Below are 19440 nucleotides of genomic sequence, written 5' to 3' on the forward strand. Positions count from 1 at the left end.
AAAATTAAAAGAATCGTAGGTTGTTCTTTAGGAGACCAAAAATTATTGACCTCTTTGTCTGCAATCTTATAGTTCTCAATGCATGGAATCTGAAAATGCAAGTCTTAAATTGCAGAATCCACTAGATCAAAAATTATAACTAAAAACTTTTTAGGGTATTTGTTGTAATTAAATTCGCGAAGAATTATTTTGTATTAACGTAACTGGCCGCAATAGTTAGAAAATAGATACTATCGCAAATCATAATCAACCTCACTTACCTATAAATTCCATGGTGTGATTGACTATTCTATATGGAATAAAGAGTAATAAAAAATAAAACAAGAAAAATTTCAAAATGACAGGAAAAAGAAATTAAACCAGATGAAACGTAACAATACAAAAAGAAAAAGTGAATACTTTGGACACATTTAAAAACTATTATGCGCTTGCCTTGAGTCATGTCAGAGCAAAAAACCAAACATATTCAAAATACGTGTAGCCAAACACATATGATTTAACTCAACCATGTTCACTCAGTGCCTTCATAGATTTCACTCATTGGAGAAAACAGATATATAGCTCAATATAGCATCAAAATAACGTTTAAAATAGCCTAAAATACTTAGCTTTATAGACTCCTAGCTTTTGGACCACTTTATTCCATAATTTTAAATCTACATTTCAGTAGATTCTATGCATCAAAAACTATAGGATTGCATATAAAAGAAATCAATAATTTTTGATCCCCTAAAGTTTGGTTCAATTTTATATACATACTTATTCTTACCTTATCTTTGTCATAAGTTTCATATGAATAACCTTTATCATAATACATGTTTCAACTATAAAATTATATACTTTTTCAAATAGATATATATTGCTGTGTAAATTATTATATTGAAGAAATTTTATAAGTTAACACAATTTAATTGCAAATTGCAAATTAGATATGAAAGAAAATTAAATTTACAACAAAAAATACAGAATGATAAAAACCACTATGATATCCTTACTTTAACGTATTACATCTATCGTTGATATTATTAATATCGTTTTATACTAGCCAAAAATTTGATCGTGCACGTTTCACGTTCTATTACACAATGTTTCTGCGTAGAATACTTTATTACACTTTTGGCACTTTACCTTCCTGCTAGAAAAGTTAAAGAATATTTATCACAAGATTACATATTGCATTATGTAAAACATAAAATTAAATATGTTTATTTTTATGACTTCATGAATTCATTTATATTTGACTATTACCGATAACGTTACCCTGAACGCACACAGGCGATATTTTATCGTGCGATCCCATTCCGATCGTGCCTTCCTTTGTATTCCTATTAACATACAAAAAAAAATTAATAAGGAATATTCTACAGTTGCTCCGACCAGACAAGGCAGCAACTATAAACAAAATGTAATTCCTACGGTTGCAACTATTAGTCGCCAACTAGTGACAATCGAGAGTCATCAGTCTGACCAATAGTTGCAGCCGTAGTAATCTCATTTTGTTTACGTTTACTCCCTTGTCTCGTTAGATAAATTATAGGAACTTTTAAATTTAAAAAGTATTATATACCTGTGTTTAATAAACAAATTTTGTTTATTTGTTTATAGTTTCTTTAAATTTATACAAATTATTTGTGTATATATGTATATAATTTATAAACAAAACATGCAAGAAGTCTATCTATTGCAATAAATAAAGTTAGTTACATAATTTATTAATTTAATATATTTCTTCATAAGTCACTTTATAAAGTAGAAATAAAAAGAATATTTACTGTTAATATATTAAAGAAGACTATAAAGAAAAGAAATTCAATCTTAAAAATCGTCATCTCTTTAAATTATTTTTGCTATTAAATATTAAAAATATATGTAAATCATATATCTTTGAAAAATATCTAATTACGGTCTAAATTTCATGGAAAGTAAATAATTTTTCAAAGAATTTTAATAAATTTACATTTTACGTACATATATATATAGGCGTATATAAAAAATGTCAAAAATATATCTACATAATTTTAAATGAACAAGATTCCTTTATACTAAATACGTATAATAGAAAATCCCTAACAATTAAATCAATTATCAACTGATTCTATTAAAATATTACATTGTTTTACTGTAACTTTCGAATAGAAATTTTATATGTAAAAAACAATGTATTGTTTCACCATTATTATTTTTATATTAAATACGGATCTTACATAAAAAGTAAAATATCATTTAATTTGGAAAACACTGTAAATTAATATATAATATGATATAATTAGACGTCTTTATGTTGTAAACTTAAGAAATAAAAATATAATTTAAATAACAAACGAATAGAGAAATTTCTATAAAAACATTTTGGGAATAATTAAATTGTGTATCATCGATATATTTATATTTCATTTCAATTGCGCTACTATGAGTTGTCGGTTAAGAATTGTCAGGTGTATATTTAAAATCAGGACATAGAAAAGAATGAAATAAGGATACCTCACCTATGGTCTAAACCAATACTCTTTTTCATGGTATACGAAATATTTCTGATTGGTTGCTGCGTTAATATATTTACCTGCTAACCAATCAATTTTCTATTGAGACGCGTCATATAGCGACATGAGCGCTACTACGCAGCCTACCTTGAAAACAGAACCCCACCATCATTTTATGGTAAGGAGAAAAGAAGATGGCCGCGAGGAGCGAGAAAGAAAACAATCTCGAAGAGCGTTAAAGGTGGTAGAAGAACACGGTGCCTCGAAGGAGAACGAACTACGAATCGTCCAAAACTCTCCAACTTCAGATTGTCTTAACCACCACTAGACAATAGACACTCGAAAAGTACGGGAAAACGAGTGTTGAATAGTTACATGTGTGTCCTTGTTACGAAGAGGTCAGTCTGTCGAGGATCGTCCTTGGAATCGCTCGTCCCTGAAGCCGGCTCGAGGAGCTAGTGATCTCGAAAACAAAAATGGCGGACGTCGACTCGAGGGTGGATCATTCGGATCCCGAATTGCGGTTCCTTTCCGTTGACAGGAATAATTTCAATGATCCTGCAACTCAGGCGGAATGGACGCAGAAAAAGTTGGTTTGGGTGCCTCACGAAACTCAGGGTTTCGTTGCAGCCGGGATAAAGGGTGAACGGGGTGATGAGGTCGAAGTGGAGATTGCCGAAACTGGAAAACGGGTCCTTGTCGCGAAAGATGATATTCAGAAGATGAATCCACCGAAATTTGATAAAGTTGAAGACATGGCTGAATTAACGTGCCTAAATGAAGCTTCGGTACTGCATAACCTCAAAGACAGATACTACTCCGGCCTCATTTACGTGAGTTTGATAGATTTTATCTTTTTCCATTACTAATACTGTCAAATAAAAGCCAATGATTCATTTTTTGATTAGTTTTCTTGAGGGGAATATAACAAATAGATCATAAAAGATTGATGATAAGCCTTAGTGATAAAGTTTTCTTTCTCATCCTTTTATTTCAAATGGAGCAGAAATTAAGATCAATTACAAAGAAACCAATTCTATAATTATTGATAACATTAATTTTTTACTATTAAACTACTGTGTACTAATTGTAGAGTTACTATAAATGCTATATTTATTTTTTTGCATGCAGTCTGTCAGCGTATAAACGCTTTTAGTAAAATTTTATTTTACCATTATGCAATCTTTATTTGTTTACAAATTATTTATTTAATTTATAAATATATATTTGTTGTTTATAACAATAATATAAAAAGTATAATTATTCTGAATTATATGGTAAGTAACATTCTTTCCAAATGCAAATATGCTTATAATTAATTCTTTATGATTTGTTTCTGATATTAATTAATTTTTATATTTCTTTTTATAAATATCTTATCAATCTACTTGTTCATTAGATTAATATCAATGGGAAAAAAGAAAAATTAATTGTATCAGATATCAAAATTAAGTTATCATTATCTTGATAGTATTCAGTAGATTTTATTTAAATTAAAAAAGTATTTCTTTTTTTATCACTTAGATGGAAAATTATATTGTAAACAAAGAACTGAGCATATATATATATATATACATATGTACACACATATACATGCATACAAAGTATAAAGTTAGCATAATACTTTTAAATTTAAACTAGAAGTGATTTTTGTAAGATTTTTCTGCTTTGATTTAAAAAGATTGAACTGGAATGTACAGCTAAGGCAAATAATAAGAATGCATAATTTTCATTTTGTTTTATATAAGTATATAAATAAATTATAAATATTAATATATTTCACAAACACACACACAAATTTGTGTATGGATTATTGGACAGAAATTTGTAAGACTATGGCCTGTGCAACAGTCATATACATTTAGCATTATCTGATATAAATAACAATCATATTAATTTATGTATTTTCATATGCATAAATTGGGGTTTTTTAATATTAATTCTGTAATTAATTTTAAGGTGTGGCCCAAACTTTTTATGTCATTTATACAGTTGGATATATAGTACTTTATGTCTAAAGTAATTCTAGTCTTCCTTTTGTTTAAATATTATAATATTCTTATATATATGCAAATATTTAGTATATAATATAGGTTGTATGCATTGAACTATAATGAAATATTACCTGGAAACAGTATACTGAATTAATAATATGCAGTCTATACTAAAAATTGTGATTATTTTAATATAAATCATGTAATGCCATTATATGTATACTAATACTACCATAAACAGTTATACAAATATTAATTATATAATTATCAAAATATCAAAATTTAATTTCTTTATACCAAATATTTATTTTTTTACAATATTTTTGTCTTTCGAATTCGAAAAATATCTTTAACAAATATTTATAAGCTATAAATGGCTAAAGCTTCTTTTAATTATGTTTTTGCTATCTAATTTAGTTAGTACAAATCAGTTAACAAATTTCTTGCATGAACCGGAAGAATACGGAAAGTAAATCAATCCAAACATTCATTTTGATTGAAAGTTAACGCGAGCAATTGTTATTATCAAATTTTAATGTTACATTCGATTGTTTTGTTTTTTTGTTGTTGTATTACGAGCTAAACATCCAAAATAAATCAAAAGGATTTGTAAACGTAACACTGACCTAACCCAAGGCTCTCGCTGAATTTGATTATCTCACAGTGTTGTGATCAAGCTTTTTCTCGTACGTTTCTAACAATAAACAAAAGTATTCTATTTCTGAGATTACTCTCATTGAACCGTTGCATTTACTTTTCTCTCATATTTCCTACTCAAAATAATAAACATATATGAATTAACATTACTATTTTAGAAAAACTTAATTGTAAAGGAACACATGATATAAAAACAGAATAATTAAAAAATGGTATTAAGCTGATAATTATCTCCGTCGAAAATCTTTAAACATTATTTCTTTATTCGTAATTAAGTAGTAAATTGAAATGTTTTATAAATATTCCGCTGTATAAATGATTGCATAATTTACTTTTCAAGAGAGTGAACTTTACCGAAAAGTATTTGTGTGAGAATATTTAACACAATAAAATCTTTTATGAAAGTAAATCAGAAGAAATTATAAACAGTATAATTAAAGATACATTTACTTATTTAATAACTTATTATCGTTTTCTGGTAAAACATACCGTCGTTTCGTACATTATATCATTTATAATATAAAATGGACGATATTCTAATACATAAAAAATTAGAAGAATAATCGTTTTATTTTACATTGAATTTTATCCATATATGATTAACGTTTATTGAACCAGTGTAAATAATATTTCTTTATTTACTGTCATTATCAAATTATTAATATGGAAGAAAAAATAATCCCTATACGTGGTTTTATTCATTTTGGTATTATATAGAAATAAAGAATAAACTCAGTAAAATTGGAAAACAATAATTTAATCGACATAGAGAGAGCTATAGGATCTCGAAACTTCAAAGAAGGCTGGAACTCCAATGTTAATAGATAGCACAACTGTAGTTCATTCTTGACTCTTATCTGAAGCTGATAACAGCCATACCTCATTTCCACGTACGTGTGGCACATTGACTCACCGTAATTTTTAGCATACTTTGAAGGTTGCGTTCAAAATTTTGTGAAACCAAGTTGTAAAATCAAAACAAGAAAAATGTGGACCGATTCATACAAATTAATAGATAATATGATCTTTTAATTTTATGTTACGAATGTTTTCGCTTGCTAAGATGTAACATTAATTACTTGTCATTCGCGGTATTGACAAATAGGAAATTTTCGAATAATTAGAACAAAAAAATGAAGCAAAAGACAAGAAACATTTTGCGTTTTATATTTCAATAAAAATTCGGCAAGTAAATTTCAAAAATTGTTTCCCCATAGATGACATAGACGTAAACGTATGAAAATTGTAGGCATTTTCGCTCAAATTTTCTCTTCGTTAATAATTCGATAAACAGTTCAACGGAATCGTAACTGAAGATCGTGCTGGCTTTTATCGGTCGATATTAATTAAAAGAATTGCGGTTTTTATTGGGCCTTACGATATAGAAATATCTGCTTACGTATGGCAAGCATTCTAGGACACGAGAGAATGACGTCATGCATGTGCCTCGTACGTGCTGATTTTTCTTCTTTCAATCCGCGGTATATTACATTCCGTGCAACGTTCCGAAAATCATCAAAATCTTTCAGCTCACAATCGATCGTAATCGTCGTACTGCTACTAAAACAAGAAATTCTATTCCTTGCGCAATAAATAAAATCTGTTATCAACATCTATGGTATATTATAAGAATTCGAATGAATCCATATATCAAACTGAGCCGTAATTTCGTCTGGTTCTTAAATACTTGTTAGTGCTATTGCAAACATTCGTTCGCTGTTGGAACGTTCGATCCTGTTTATATGTGCTTTGGTTATATTTTCATGCAATTGCCATAAAAGGATAGTAAATTGAAGTATACCGTGATAAAAGCTATTAACATAGGACCGAGCGAGAAAGGAAATTTATATATGAAGCATTGGCGTTTCTTCTCTATCGAATTTAGGAAAGGAGAAAAGAGAAAGAGAACGATCAGGGAGGAGTCCTTATAAGGACGAGTGTCCTTAACCTGCTTCCTCGCGGTACCGTAAACGTCCCGATGTAATATACCAGTGACGAGTTAAAGAGGAAAAGAGAAAGAGCCAGTTTCGCTGAAGATTTCGTGCCTTTTATAGTCAAGACGCAGTTTCGGTCTTCTTAGGAAAGAAACCGAACTCTGATGAAACCGTACAGATTCCGGGATTGATTAAACATGTCGCTTCGTCATATACCCTTGTCCTCCTCTCTTCCTTCTCCTCCTCCTCCTCCTCCTCTTTCTCCTTCTCCTTCTCCTTCTCCTTCTCTTCCTCCTGCTCTTTCTCCTTCTTCTTTTTTATGACCGCGCTCCTTTATATCTTTCTTTCCCTCTCTCTGATTTTCGTCTGTTTCCCTCTTCTTTTTCACTCTCTTCTACTCGAATATAAATCGGAAAGTCATACCAAAAAAATGCCTACGTGTCTACTAATTCGGGGCGTATTGAAAACCGGGATACTTTATTTTCATACAGACAACTTTGTATAATGGAAGTTCGTATAATGTAACATTAAATTGATTTTTATTTTATTTCACGTGAACAGTATCGTTTCTTCTATTTTCTTTCTTTTTTATTTTTTATTTTTATCTGAACTTTAACTCCAATTCTTTCTTCTATTCTGAACTCTAACGGGTTTAAAGCGAAGAATGGTTGGAAATATTGTTTTGAAATATGTACGAGTCTGATTTTAATACCCGATTTTCGTACGACTGGGTATGAAACATATTATGTATTGTTATTATGCGTCATTATAATTATAAGCATAAATGCTTATTGTGCGTTACAGTTCTGCGAAGCTTTAGGAAATAGAAAGTACATGATATGTTCGTCGATGATTCTGATAGTAAAAGTGACACGTAACAGCGAAAATATAATAAATACGTTTCTTTTTCTCGTGGCAATCTGTATACGCGTATAATAGCATCGTGTCGTGATCTTGATGCGTGTGTCTAAAACTCGTGATAAATTGTGCAGAAAACGGCGCACTTTAATATGCTTCAATTACTACAGATTTCTGCACGCGCAACCAATTTTAATAGTCAACAACTTGAGAGCTTGATGACTATTAATTATATGAAAACACAGCACTATTATGTTTTCTTATATGCATCAACAAAATGAATGCAGAATTATTTCCATGATATATGCCTTTTGTATTTTTATAAACATGTTCGTTTACAAATATCGTAATAATTATAATTAAATAATATATATACCGCGCATGAAAGAGCATAACAAAGAACATTCCCTTTTTATTAGTCGTGCAATTATCGTGATTTTTTCAGTCTTCATATTTGTTTGGTTTTTTGCTCTTTATTTTCTTTTTTGTCAAATTTTTTTTATTAAAAACGAGAAAAGTAAAAAAGTCAGCTATTAAACGAAAGACAAAGTGAAACAGCGTGATCACCTTGTGCTGCTTCAAAGAAGATCAATGTGAATGATTCATTTCTTCTGAATTGATATGAAAACTGATGTTAGCTTTATCCTACGTCACCAAGTCAAGAAAGACATGCAATTTTCCTTTAGAGGGAGTTAGAGTCAGTGGTTGTTAGTGAGCGATAACCAGGAATGTTAGGCAGGTCGACGACACGACACTCTCAAAGACCGGTTTTGGAGACCTTCGAGGAGAGAGTTCTGTTTAAAAAAAAAAGGGAACAAAATAGCCGTGGATCCTTACTTTGCATTGAGACTTTGTTCATCTTTCTTTAGTTTAGATTCATCTGTCTTGAAAAAAAGGGAAGACTAAATGTTTTTCTGCAATTGACCTTAACGAACAATATAAATATGAAGGTGCAACTTGTAGACTGCGAAATTGTTATAAAAAATGTGAAGACTAGAAAGTAGTGAATTTATGACGATACAATTTCAACAATAAAGAAGAGGATAATAAATTTTAATGTACAATGTTTTATGCGCGAAAAGCTTTACATTTGTTGAACAGAATTAAGGATTGCTAACGTTCTAACGAAGTGGATGTTATTATTAACATTGCTCTTGCTATTAATTCATTAATGTCCGATGAACGTTTTACTTTCAACATTTAATGAATAAATAATGATGAGACAAAGTCTAGGTTGTTATAATACAGATATATTATATATTTAAATATCATAAAATATTTAAAAAAAGGATATGCCTTTCTTTATTATGATTTTAAACATTTGGAATCATTTTTTTCTTCCTTCTTCAATAGAAAAATTTAAATTGGAAATCTGTAGAATTTAAATTAAAAATTTATTTTAATACAATGTATTGACAATGTATATGTTCTTAGCTCAAACTTCTTAATTTCTTTTCTCGAAAATCTTTCAAGCCTGCGATTTTTATTATATGATTTTTTGTCTGACTCATATTACATAACAATACGATTGTTTGTATCGATTATTAGGTCATCGTCTCATTATTTCAGTGAATGTACCGCAAATCCACCGCCATCCTCTTATCAACGATACTAAAACAGAGCAAAGTTATTTAACCTCTTATCGAACAACTACCGGTACTATTATATCGTAAAATGAGTTGTTGCAACATTTTCGTTAACATAGACTTCATTCGAATATATTTCTTACGCTCTATGTAGCTCTATTATACGACAGTAATGGAAAAATGAACCGGCAACATATAGAAAGTTACAATTTTAAGTCTGGCTACAAAAATCTCCAAGATTCTTTCCTACTTGACATTTTTTCATGATTACACATCGGTATGAACTTGTGGAAAGTGTAAACCGACCCGCTTGCTCATCTTTCCCGAATGGTGACGCATACCTTCAGCTTCTCGTTCCGTTTAACTTGTAAATTATTCATCAAAAGGAAACTATTACCAAATACATGAACGTACTGCAAAATGTGGCTTATAATTCAGCCCTTTATCGAATACTGTTGAAAACGACAACGTGAGTTCGTGCTCGCCATTCGCATGCAGATGCGTTAGTTACAAGAAATAGTAACTAGAAGATAGTTCTAGTTACAATCGATAGATTTAATCGATAGGTTTAAGATGGTCTTTTGTTTTTATCCCTAGTCCATGTAAGAATGTTCAATAAAGGATTTTTTGGCTCAGAACGGAGTGGTAGATTTATCCAAGGAATAAAATAATAATTATTGTGATCCTATCTCTGAATATAGAAATAACAACAAATACGAGTCACATTTTCCGCTACACTAGCCTGCTCAGATTTTTCAACAAAATATATGTAAATCGATCTTCCGTTCGTTTATCTGCTTACATAGTATAGCCGTTTATCAATTTATGGGGTTATTGATGGTTAAAGTACAACACGTGCGTAGCAAATCGCTTCAAGTTTGTACGCTACGTAAGTTCTATAAGTGTCTGGCGCATGAATTACATGCATTGTAATTGAACGCTTAAGCAGTTGTTGAAACAAAAGAGCTAATATTTGATGAAAATTAGACTGAGACGTCGATATCATTGGATTAGTGGAATTCTTCTGATATTGATTATACGTTAGCCTGCGGTATAACTGCGATTTATATATTACGTTTGTTACGTGAATTATTAACGCCAGTGGAATCTATTGATTAGCTCATTGCGTGTGATTTTCTCGTTAATTGATAATCGAATTCCAAATAAACTTTAACGCGATACTATTCTCGTTAAACTAGTTGCAACTGGTTTCTTCCCCTCGCGCTATTTTATTTTTACGTTTCGTCGATTTCTCGATCGTCAGTTTCTTTCGTCTGATACGTTAAACAAAAAATCACAATAGCGATTTTGTCCATTTTTTGTATAAATAACGACTAAACACTGCTGTTTAAAAGGCGTGAGAAATATTTTCGCGCAGGGAGAATATTCTCACGATAAACGACGCACAGAAAAAGTACTGAAGCTCTTAATTTCCATTGTATATTTTAGATCACGTTAAAAACTTGAAAGAGAAAAAAAGAAATATTCTTTTTTATAGTATATTCTCTAAGTAATAATTTATATGTGCCTGCTTGTTAACCTTGAACTCGTTACGTGAAAAATGCAAGAGAAATGCTACTCGCTTGGAATTATACAGAAATGTCTGGCTGAGGGAGGAACAGTATAACTGCAGTTTCATTTTATAATTCACCAACGCACCAAATCACTTTTACCTTAAACCATCGCGTTAAATGTGATGTATAAAGAAATTTCTTACGCGAATTACACAGCAGAAAGTATTACTCATTGGTAGCTTTTATTTACAAATTTAACCGATTAAATTTTTGTCCAGCTTCGTTTCTATCGATATAGTACACTCAATAGCCTAGTTTCTTACGTACGTAATACAAATACGTACTACAAAAATATAACTCTCGTAGAAAACGTTAAAAAGTTTTCATTGGAATTATAAATATATTATTTTAAATTTTATAAATTCCTTTAGGCTGTAAAAAAAAAAAGACAAAAATCAATTATTCAGTTACAAATTGCACTCATGCTGCTGTCTGTAGCTTTTGTCTGTGAAATATATTGTTGGAACGGTGCTATTCGATTTTCAAGATATTCGAGGTAGAAATCAACGTGATTGAAATTCGTTTTCTATGATTCGTAGCCAGGCCACTCATCGATTCGTTGGTATGATTGCAGACATACTCAGGACTATTCTGCGTGGTGGTAAATCCATACAAGAGGCTGCCAATTTACACGGAAAAGATAATGGAGAGGTATAAGGGTATCAAGAGACACGAGGTCCCACCTCATGTTTTTGCTATTACGGACACTGCATATCGTTCTATGCTTCAAGGTAATTAGTTTTCTTATTTGACCAGTCATCCATTAATTTATTTGGTCATTAAGCGTTATCGAGACATCTGGTTGTTTGATATTTCATTTAGTCTTCTATTTAATTGTTTGTAATTAATCGGTAATTCTATATTATTTTATGATCTTTTAAATGTTTTTACTGGCCAACTCGTAAAATAAAATGTATGTAATTGATTATGCTTTGTTATTGAATTTGAAGGTAAGGCGTATTTGTGTATTATTACTTCGAAATACCAGATCTTTTGTACGTATTTTTGTTTATAGATCGCGAAGACCAGTCCATTCTATGCACCGGTGAATCCGGCGCTGGTAAAACTGAGAACACGAAAAAAGTAATTCAATACCTGGCATACGTCGCTGCTTCGAAACCAAAATCAAATGCGGTAAGTTAATAACTAAATATCTCGATGTTTGGTGAGATTCGATGTGAAAAGAATTTTTCAGCACTTAAAATATTCCAGTAAAGAAAAGGAATCATTGACAAGATAAAATAAATAACTGTATATATGTTGTATACTGATAGAAGGGATACATTCTTCTCTGTACACTGATCTTTTTTTATTATGTTTATGTAGAATAAACGAAACCTATTGCAATGTACAGCATTTCAATGTTAGCATTAAGATGTTAGATATTTTTGTTGCTGTAAGAATATATACTGTTTTGTTGGTGATAAAAGGGAATAGGTATTGGAGGGAAATCGTTTACAGATACTCGTTTAGTTCGCAACTCTCATAAATTATTCGATTCTTCTTTAATGAAATTATATATTTCCTCTTTTTTACATCCTTAAAAATTTAAAGAACTTCAGTGCGTAATATCGAGCAAAATATTGTAGCCTTAATTTTATATTAATTAAATTATACGTCATAAGTATAAACTGATATGTTTTTCCTACTAGGATTATTTTTTATTTAGTTGAGTTTGTACAAAAATATTAGTGATTATGAAAACTCTCAAAAAGATATTTCAAAGTACATATTATCGCTCATGTTATTATATTTTATATCTTAGATTATATATTTTTGTCTTCAATGATATCTTTATAGTCTTAGAAGAAACAGATATGTTTATATCTATCATTCTAAATAACTTCTTGTAATTTAAGAATTGATAAACTGATAGACTTGTGAATCTTTTTGTTACGTTTAAATACTATTTCATTCAACAAACAACATAATCTTTACTTTTTAGTGTCTTTTTCGCAATTTTAATTGATGTGTAATAGATGTTATGAATTATTCATTAATAATATACATGTATACACATTTAACTTTATGACATCACAATCGACAATACACTTGATATTACAAAGTCAATCTGCTTATTTTTTTTATTTAATCTTTAATATCGTGGATAGTGAAAATTGTTTTATAAGCTTATTGGGATTTATGTCATATCTTTATATGATGTTTACATCTTATTTAGAAATAGATAGTAATATAATCAAATTCTTTATATCAATTGAAAAGTATGAAATGTTCCATGAAAGAGAGTTTATTGAGATAAAAGATTTCACATATATATATATATAAGTAGTATGTAATTATTATTTTATAAACATATTGTTTACTGTGTATATGATATAAATATTCTCACATTTATTTTCATTGAAACTAATTATCGAGAACATGCAAATACATTGTTATATCTTTTCTTTTAAAACAAAAATCATAATGTTAAAATTAGTTATAAAAGATATATCAATAGCAAATGATTACAAATAATCGATTGTCCATGTCAGTTGTTTGCTCCATTCAGTACTTGTAATTATAAAATTTATATCATGTATGGAACTCTTATCTTGGTTTTATAGGTGAATATTTCAGTAATAATTTTACTTTCAGTTTCATAATTCGAATATATATACTGGAATAATGATTCTATATTAGATAGACGGTTTATTTTGAAATTTGTTATACAATTGTTTGGATTATATAGGAAAGTAGCTGACTTCCATATATTCCAATGAATGTTTTTCAAAAGGACTCAAATTTAGAAAGAGTTTATTTACATAGTAATTGAGAGCATTGTAAATTTCACCCGGTGCATGAAAGTTTCTGTAAATACTCTTCCTTTTCTTTTTTCGTGCATGATGCTTCGTAAATTTCATACGAATATAAACAAATACGTAATGCACATATCAAACCAAATTATACAAAAGGAAATTTATATAATACAAAAATAATATTTACATATATATAGAAGTTTGAAATCTCTCAGCTCAATTAAATTATTATTAAGCAATTGAAATAAAAATTATATGAATCCATGTGTTAATAAATAGGTGAAGATTTTCTCAATTATTCAAAAAATTGTTATTTATCTCAAACATTTATTTTAAAATAATATAAAAAGTTATTTTAAAATTGACCTTTAATGATGAATTATTGAATTTTTCCAGTAAATAAAAATGTAAATATCAAAAATTTTGTCGATAAAATTTTCTCCAATAATCGTATTTTGTACATTTTTTTAATATTAAAAAATATCAACGTAATCGTAATAATCTTAGAATTTTGTGCAAATTAATACATGTACGATATCGTGAACAATGACACAGGAAGGAAATTCAGCCTCAGTTTCCGCAGTTGTAGTAGATAAAATTTGACTACGAAGATAAAATATACCGAACTTCCTAAAGCAAGGAAAGCACTGTGATATTTTGGTATATGGAGAGATATATTTTTAGTACTCTCGATTAAATTGGAAGTTATCTTTATTGAAAAACTGATTAATGAATTGTAGAAAATAAAACATTGACCAGTCTGATTACATAATGTAAACAACTTTCATAAACAATATTTGCTCAGAGATATGTTTCGTTCAAAATAATCTTACATATAATAAGAATGTATTATATATAGTACTAAGAATTCAGTATATACATAGTTGTATTTACATACTAATAATTGTATAATCAAACGAACGTGATTTACTGAAAATGTCGTCAACGTGTTGTTACACGTGATATAGTAAAGAAAAAAAAAAAAAAAAAAAAAAAAAGAAAACGAAACAAAGGACAAATACGTACAGTAAATGTTGATTGTGCAAGGGTTACGTGAACTATTTAAAAACTCGATCATCGAATACTATACGACTGTTTTGCGATCGCGATAGATAATGATAGGCCATCGTAGATCACTGGCTCTCGAAGGATCTTTCCTTTTTCAGTGAAACGATCCACTTATCGGCCTAACTCGGCTTTGACTCATTCTCGTCGGACTGTTCTGAGTCACCGTATGCTTCGAAACTTGTGTTCTTATATAGGAAAAAACTATCGTCGTTCCCTTTTCACGTGTTTCATAATTCGACATTAACAACGGCACGAATCTCGTTTAAACTGCAAAATCATTAAGAAGGAGTCCCGAGAGCTTTTATAATGCGTGACACGCCACAGTCAGAATATTTAGTTGAAGAATTGAATATCCTCGTTTAACGTAAATTATGTTCAAAATAGCTTGTGTATGGCGTTTAGATGGAAACATTATCTTTCTACGAACGTAGAAAAAAAAATCCACGTTATACTTGTTGTGAATCAAACTCGAGTTACCTTCAATGACACGTATCAAACAAGTAATTACAAATGGAAACAGGATTTTTCCTTCTTTCTTTTTTTTTTCTTTTTTGCGTAGTCTTACTCGTGACGAACTTTCAAATATTTTGAATTTTACTCGGATTTCACTGATTCACTCCGAGCGATTCTGGATATACATTTGCTGGTGTTTCAGTTGTTTGAGTTTGCCAAAACTTCGAATGAAAATTAGATTCGTGAACTAAGGCTCGTGAATTTAATTTTATAAATTCTTTCATTCCCGGTGCTGACTTTCGGCGGCTACAACATACCTAGACACCAAGTCCGGCATTAATCATAGTAAGTCAACAACAAAATGATCAACATTCCGCTCACGCGATATATACGCTACTGTCTGCCTTCTTTATATTTCCTTCTTATTTTTCTTTTTGCTTTCTGTTTTGTAATATCTATTTGTTTTTAGCTTTGGTTAACACTAACAGTTTGTATTCCCAGGTTTTGGAAGTTTTGTTCCCATTACTTTGTTAACTTCTTCGTATATTCTATGCACGTAAAAATATATGTATGTTATTGCGTCTTCGTTTCATCTATCGGGTATTTTTGATACTTATTTCTACCTAATGATATATGTAAATTAACTATATTTAATATTACCAATCTTAATAGAAACGTAATCTGGCTTGTTCTCTCTTTCACCTTCTCTTCCCTTTCGTCCTTCTCTCCTCCTTCGTATTTTATTCTACGTACTAATAAAGTGGATAGTTAATTAAAAATTAATTTCAAAATATTGTCTTTAACACGATAGCTTTTTAGTCGATTAAGAAACAAAGTATTTCGAAGTTCTAACATGTTCTTCTTACTCTTTTTTTTCTTTTTTTTTTTTTACTGCTGCTCGCTGGATTCAGGGTTCCGGAAATGTTTCGGATAAATTTGCGGTAATTAACGTGAGAGTCGATTGATTAAATTATTTATTAATATATTCGCTGTCGTGTTTATGTATGTGTGTGCGTGTGCTGTATGCTTGCCACATATTTTACTTTGCGCTTAATCGTATGAAGTTTTAAATAACTTAACGATATTCTTTGTTTTATAATAATGGAAATGGTAAATATCGGAGATCAATGTTTTCTTTATATTAAACATTAAACACGATTATAACTAATTTAGCCATTTTATCAACTATTGCTTTGATTACATAGATTTTATAAATAGATAAATCAAGCTGAGAAATTAGCTTTATGCCATTTTTTCCTATTGATTGCTATATTTATTAAAATGTTCATATTGATTCTTAAGTTAAATAGAAACTTATAAATTCTGTTATTTAATTGAAAGGTGCCTGTAAAAAATACTGTAAGTGCCAAGATTGAAAAACTTGGATTTTTTATTGGAAAATATTCCACGTACCACTGAGAAAGCCATAGCATAGAATTTAGGTGCAATTTCCCTTACTAAATAATTATCCATAATGCTAGAAGATGGTGTCACAACGTCTCCTTTACAGAAAAATATATAGTGCCAGTAAACATTAGTTAATTGTTTCTTAGCTTTTGTCTATGCCATTTATCTAATTGAATCAAACATTGATTTTTCTTTATAACTAAAAAGTGGCACACATAGGTTTTCCTACAGATACGCTCTTCTTTTTCATAAATTTGGTCCACGTTAATACTTGTTTCTTACAAACATTGTATTTTTTCCAAGCACTCTTCAATTTAAGATAATATACAACGTTCTGTATCCTTTAGATACAATGGGTAATGAATTACGCTTTTACATTATTAATTGTTCTGAAATAATCATTATTATTTTGGTTGTTTGGTGATTTAGACAAGACAATTATTAGCTAATTAGCAACATGTATAGTTGTAGTGAAACAAACTATGATATAATATTTCTTTAAAAAATATCTGTTTATATCATAATTCTTGTTGCATTTTATGCATTGCTTATGTTTTATTTATCGCAATTATTTTGAAAATTTCCTAAAGTAGACATAAATGAATTTATTGTTCTATTAAAAATTTATTGTATTTGCGCACGTTCTGTAAATTCTGTAAAATGATGTATTATTTATTTAAATATCACTAACTTATAAGAAGCGTTTATTGCTTATATAATAAAGTTATGACTACCTTTACAAATTATCTACAATTCTACAAGTGCTTTGAAAACATTTTTACATTTTACAGTTTTACTATTATTTGCAGATCCATTTGAAGGAAATGCTTTTTTTCTATTTCTATCAATGTCAGTTAACAGTAACTTTGTAGATTAGATACGTCTATATTTTATAACTTCTCCACCGAACTTTTAAAGTATTATGAAATGCGTTTGACAATATAAAATCAGAGAATACAATTTTGCTAAAAACAATACATAAACAGATACATACGTTGCGAGATAAATTAACAATTTTTATGTTTACTAATGTGATTAATTTTTGATGATAGGGTGAATTGGAACAGCAACTCTTACAAGCGAATCCAATTTTAGAAGCTTTTGGGAATGCTAAAACAGTGAAGAATGACAACTCATCCCGATTTGTAAGTTCAACAAATATTGCTCTTTTTCCTTATAACATTTTCTCAAAATTAATATTCGTCTTCAATTAAACCTTTTATGCGACAAAAACGTTTTTGTTTCTTCAGGTAAAATATTTACTTTAAGAAACATAATACACTATTAATTAATTATTTCTATAAATTGATTGCATATACTGTTCTAAAGTTACATAATAAAAAACAATTATTTTTATTACAAGTATTTTTTATAAGTACTTATTAACAGATATAATACAATGAAATTAATATTTTCTACTGTGATTCAGAAAATAGAAAAAATATACACACGTGTATATATATATATCATTTTTTTAATTTTATTATTAAATATATTACATAAATTATATTTTTTATTTGTTATTGTTGTTTTATTAATTATATACTTATATATTATATTAATTATAATATATATATTTTTTAAATAAGTGTCTAAAAGGAGAAAATATTAAGTAGTGCATTGTACCTAACAAACAATTTGCCTTAATGATAATTAATAATGTTAATAACTGACAATTTATGAAACAGGGTAAATTTATTCGAATAAACTTCGATGCCTCGGGTTACATTGCCGGTGCGAACATAGAGACTTATCTTCTGGAAAAGTCAAGAGCAATTCGACAAGCGAAAGATGAAAGAACCTTCCACATATTTTATCAACTCCTAGCGGGTGCCTCCGCTGATCAAAAAAGTAAGTCGAGATTTGTCATTGGTAATAAAAAAATCATTTACACTTTTCATAATTTTCCTTTTATGACACAAATTTCTTTCAGTTCTTTCGCTTTAATATGTTAACTGTAAAGATAAATGATATTTGAGGGAACAGCTTCATTTCCACGAATAACTTCGTAAATAGATTGCAAGAAGTATTTTAGAATTTATTGGTTTAATAACAATATGAGATTGAGATTCATGGAACTGATGATATATGTTATCAGTTCATTATCAGTTCAACTTGTCTTATATAGGTTTATTCTGTGCACGTTTATGCCGTGTAAAATGTTATTGACTCAGGCCAAGCCCATAGGACGTACTGTTTATTACTATTCGCAACGGAGAAGTGAATCGATATTCCTGCTTCGAGACACTGAACGTTTCCGCCCATTATGTGTTGTACTTGTTAGGGATATTTTGATCCATAGCCGAATCTATTCTCCGATTAAGCCCGTTCTTTCAGGATACGAACAAATTGAAACAACCTTCTTCATAGATGACTCAGCTGTGCTACCTGACTTGAAGTTCAATTATTCATGCGTGGAATGTCAGGCAACGAATCATTTTGGACGTCGTTTAATAACGTAACGCTATGATGAATGCATCAGTTTCTTCATTCGTCAAAATACAAATTTAGAACGTCCTTGTTCTCCATTTCCTGTTTAAATTTCTGTTTATGAAATGGCATATATAAATCTCTGTCTTAAAGGTTGGAAGAATATATTATCCCAAATGGAATTGATGCAATATGGAAGCCACGTATAAAATAGAACGGTTATGAAATTTAATTGTGTAC

The 19440-nt window shown here is 29.4% G+C and overlaps 2 protein-coding genes across 15 annotated transcripts in view; one reads left to right on the forward strand and one right to left on the reverse strand.

Moving 5' to 3' along the window:
• Positions 1-1418, reverse strand: part of LOC126874988 (L-allo-threonine aldolase) — a 51857-nt gene extending 50439 nt beyond the window's left edge. Inside the window, exons 1-3 of one of the 5 annotated variants that reach the window (XM_050637591.1) lie at positions 1249-1418; positions 996-1132; positions 770-824 (exon numbers count right to left, since the gene is read on the reverse strand). In XM_050637591.1, the coding sequence (XP_050493548.1) occupies positions 770-817 (48 nt within the window). In that variant the 5' untranslated portion in view covers positions 818-824; positions 996-1132; positions 1249-1418. Of the gene's footprint in view, positions 1-769; positions 1139-1248 lie in introns of those variants that run through there. The other 4 variants (XM_050637588.1, XM_050637589.1, XM_050637590.1 and 1 more) reach the window with 4 other exon arrangements.
• A 1221-nt stretch (positions 1419-2639) lies between these two features.
• LOC126874971 (myosin heavy chain, non-muscle) overlaps positions 2640-19440 on the forward strand; it is a 28805-nt gene continuing 12004 nt past the window's right edge. For 2 of the 10 annotated variants that reach the window (XR_007693147.1, XM_050637526.1), the window contains exons 1-7: positions 2640-3313; positions 11658-11814; positions 12099-12217; positions 15685-15708; positions 16275-16313; positions 17823-17915; positions 18459-18621. Coding sequence is in view for 9 of the 10 variants with exons in the window: in XM_050637526.1 (XP_050493483.1) it covers positions 2957-3313; positions 11658-11814; positions 12099-12217; positions 15685-15708; positions 16275-16313; positions 17823-17915; positions 18459-18621 (952 nt within the window). In the remaining variant the exon portion in view is untranslated. The remainder of the gene's footprint in view (positions 3314-11657; positions 11815-12098; positions 12218-15684; positions 15709-16274; positions 16314-17822; positions 17916-18458; positions 18622-19440) is intronic. The other 8 variants (XM_050637518.1, XM_050637520.1, XM_050637519.1 and 5 more) reach the window with 7 other exon arrangements.

This window comes from Bombus huntii, chromosome 17, assembly GCF_024542735.1.
Source record: "Bombus huntii isolate Logan2020A chromosome 17, iyBomHunt1.1, whole genome shotgun sequence".
NCBI lineage: Eukaryota > Metazoa > Arthropoda > Insecta > Hymenoptera > Apidae > Bombus > Bombus huntii.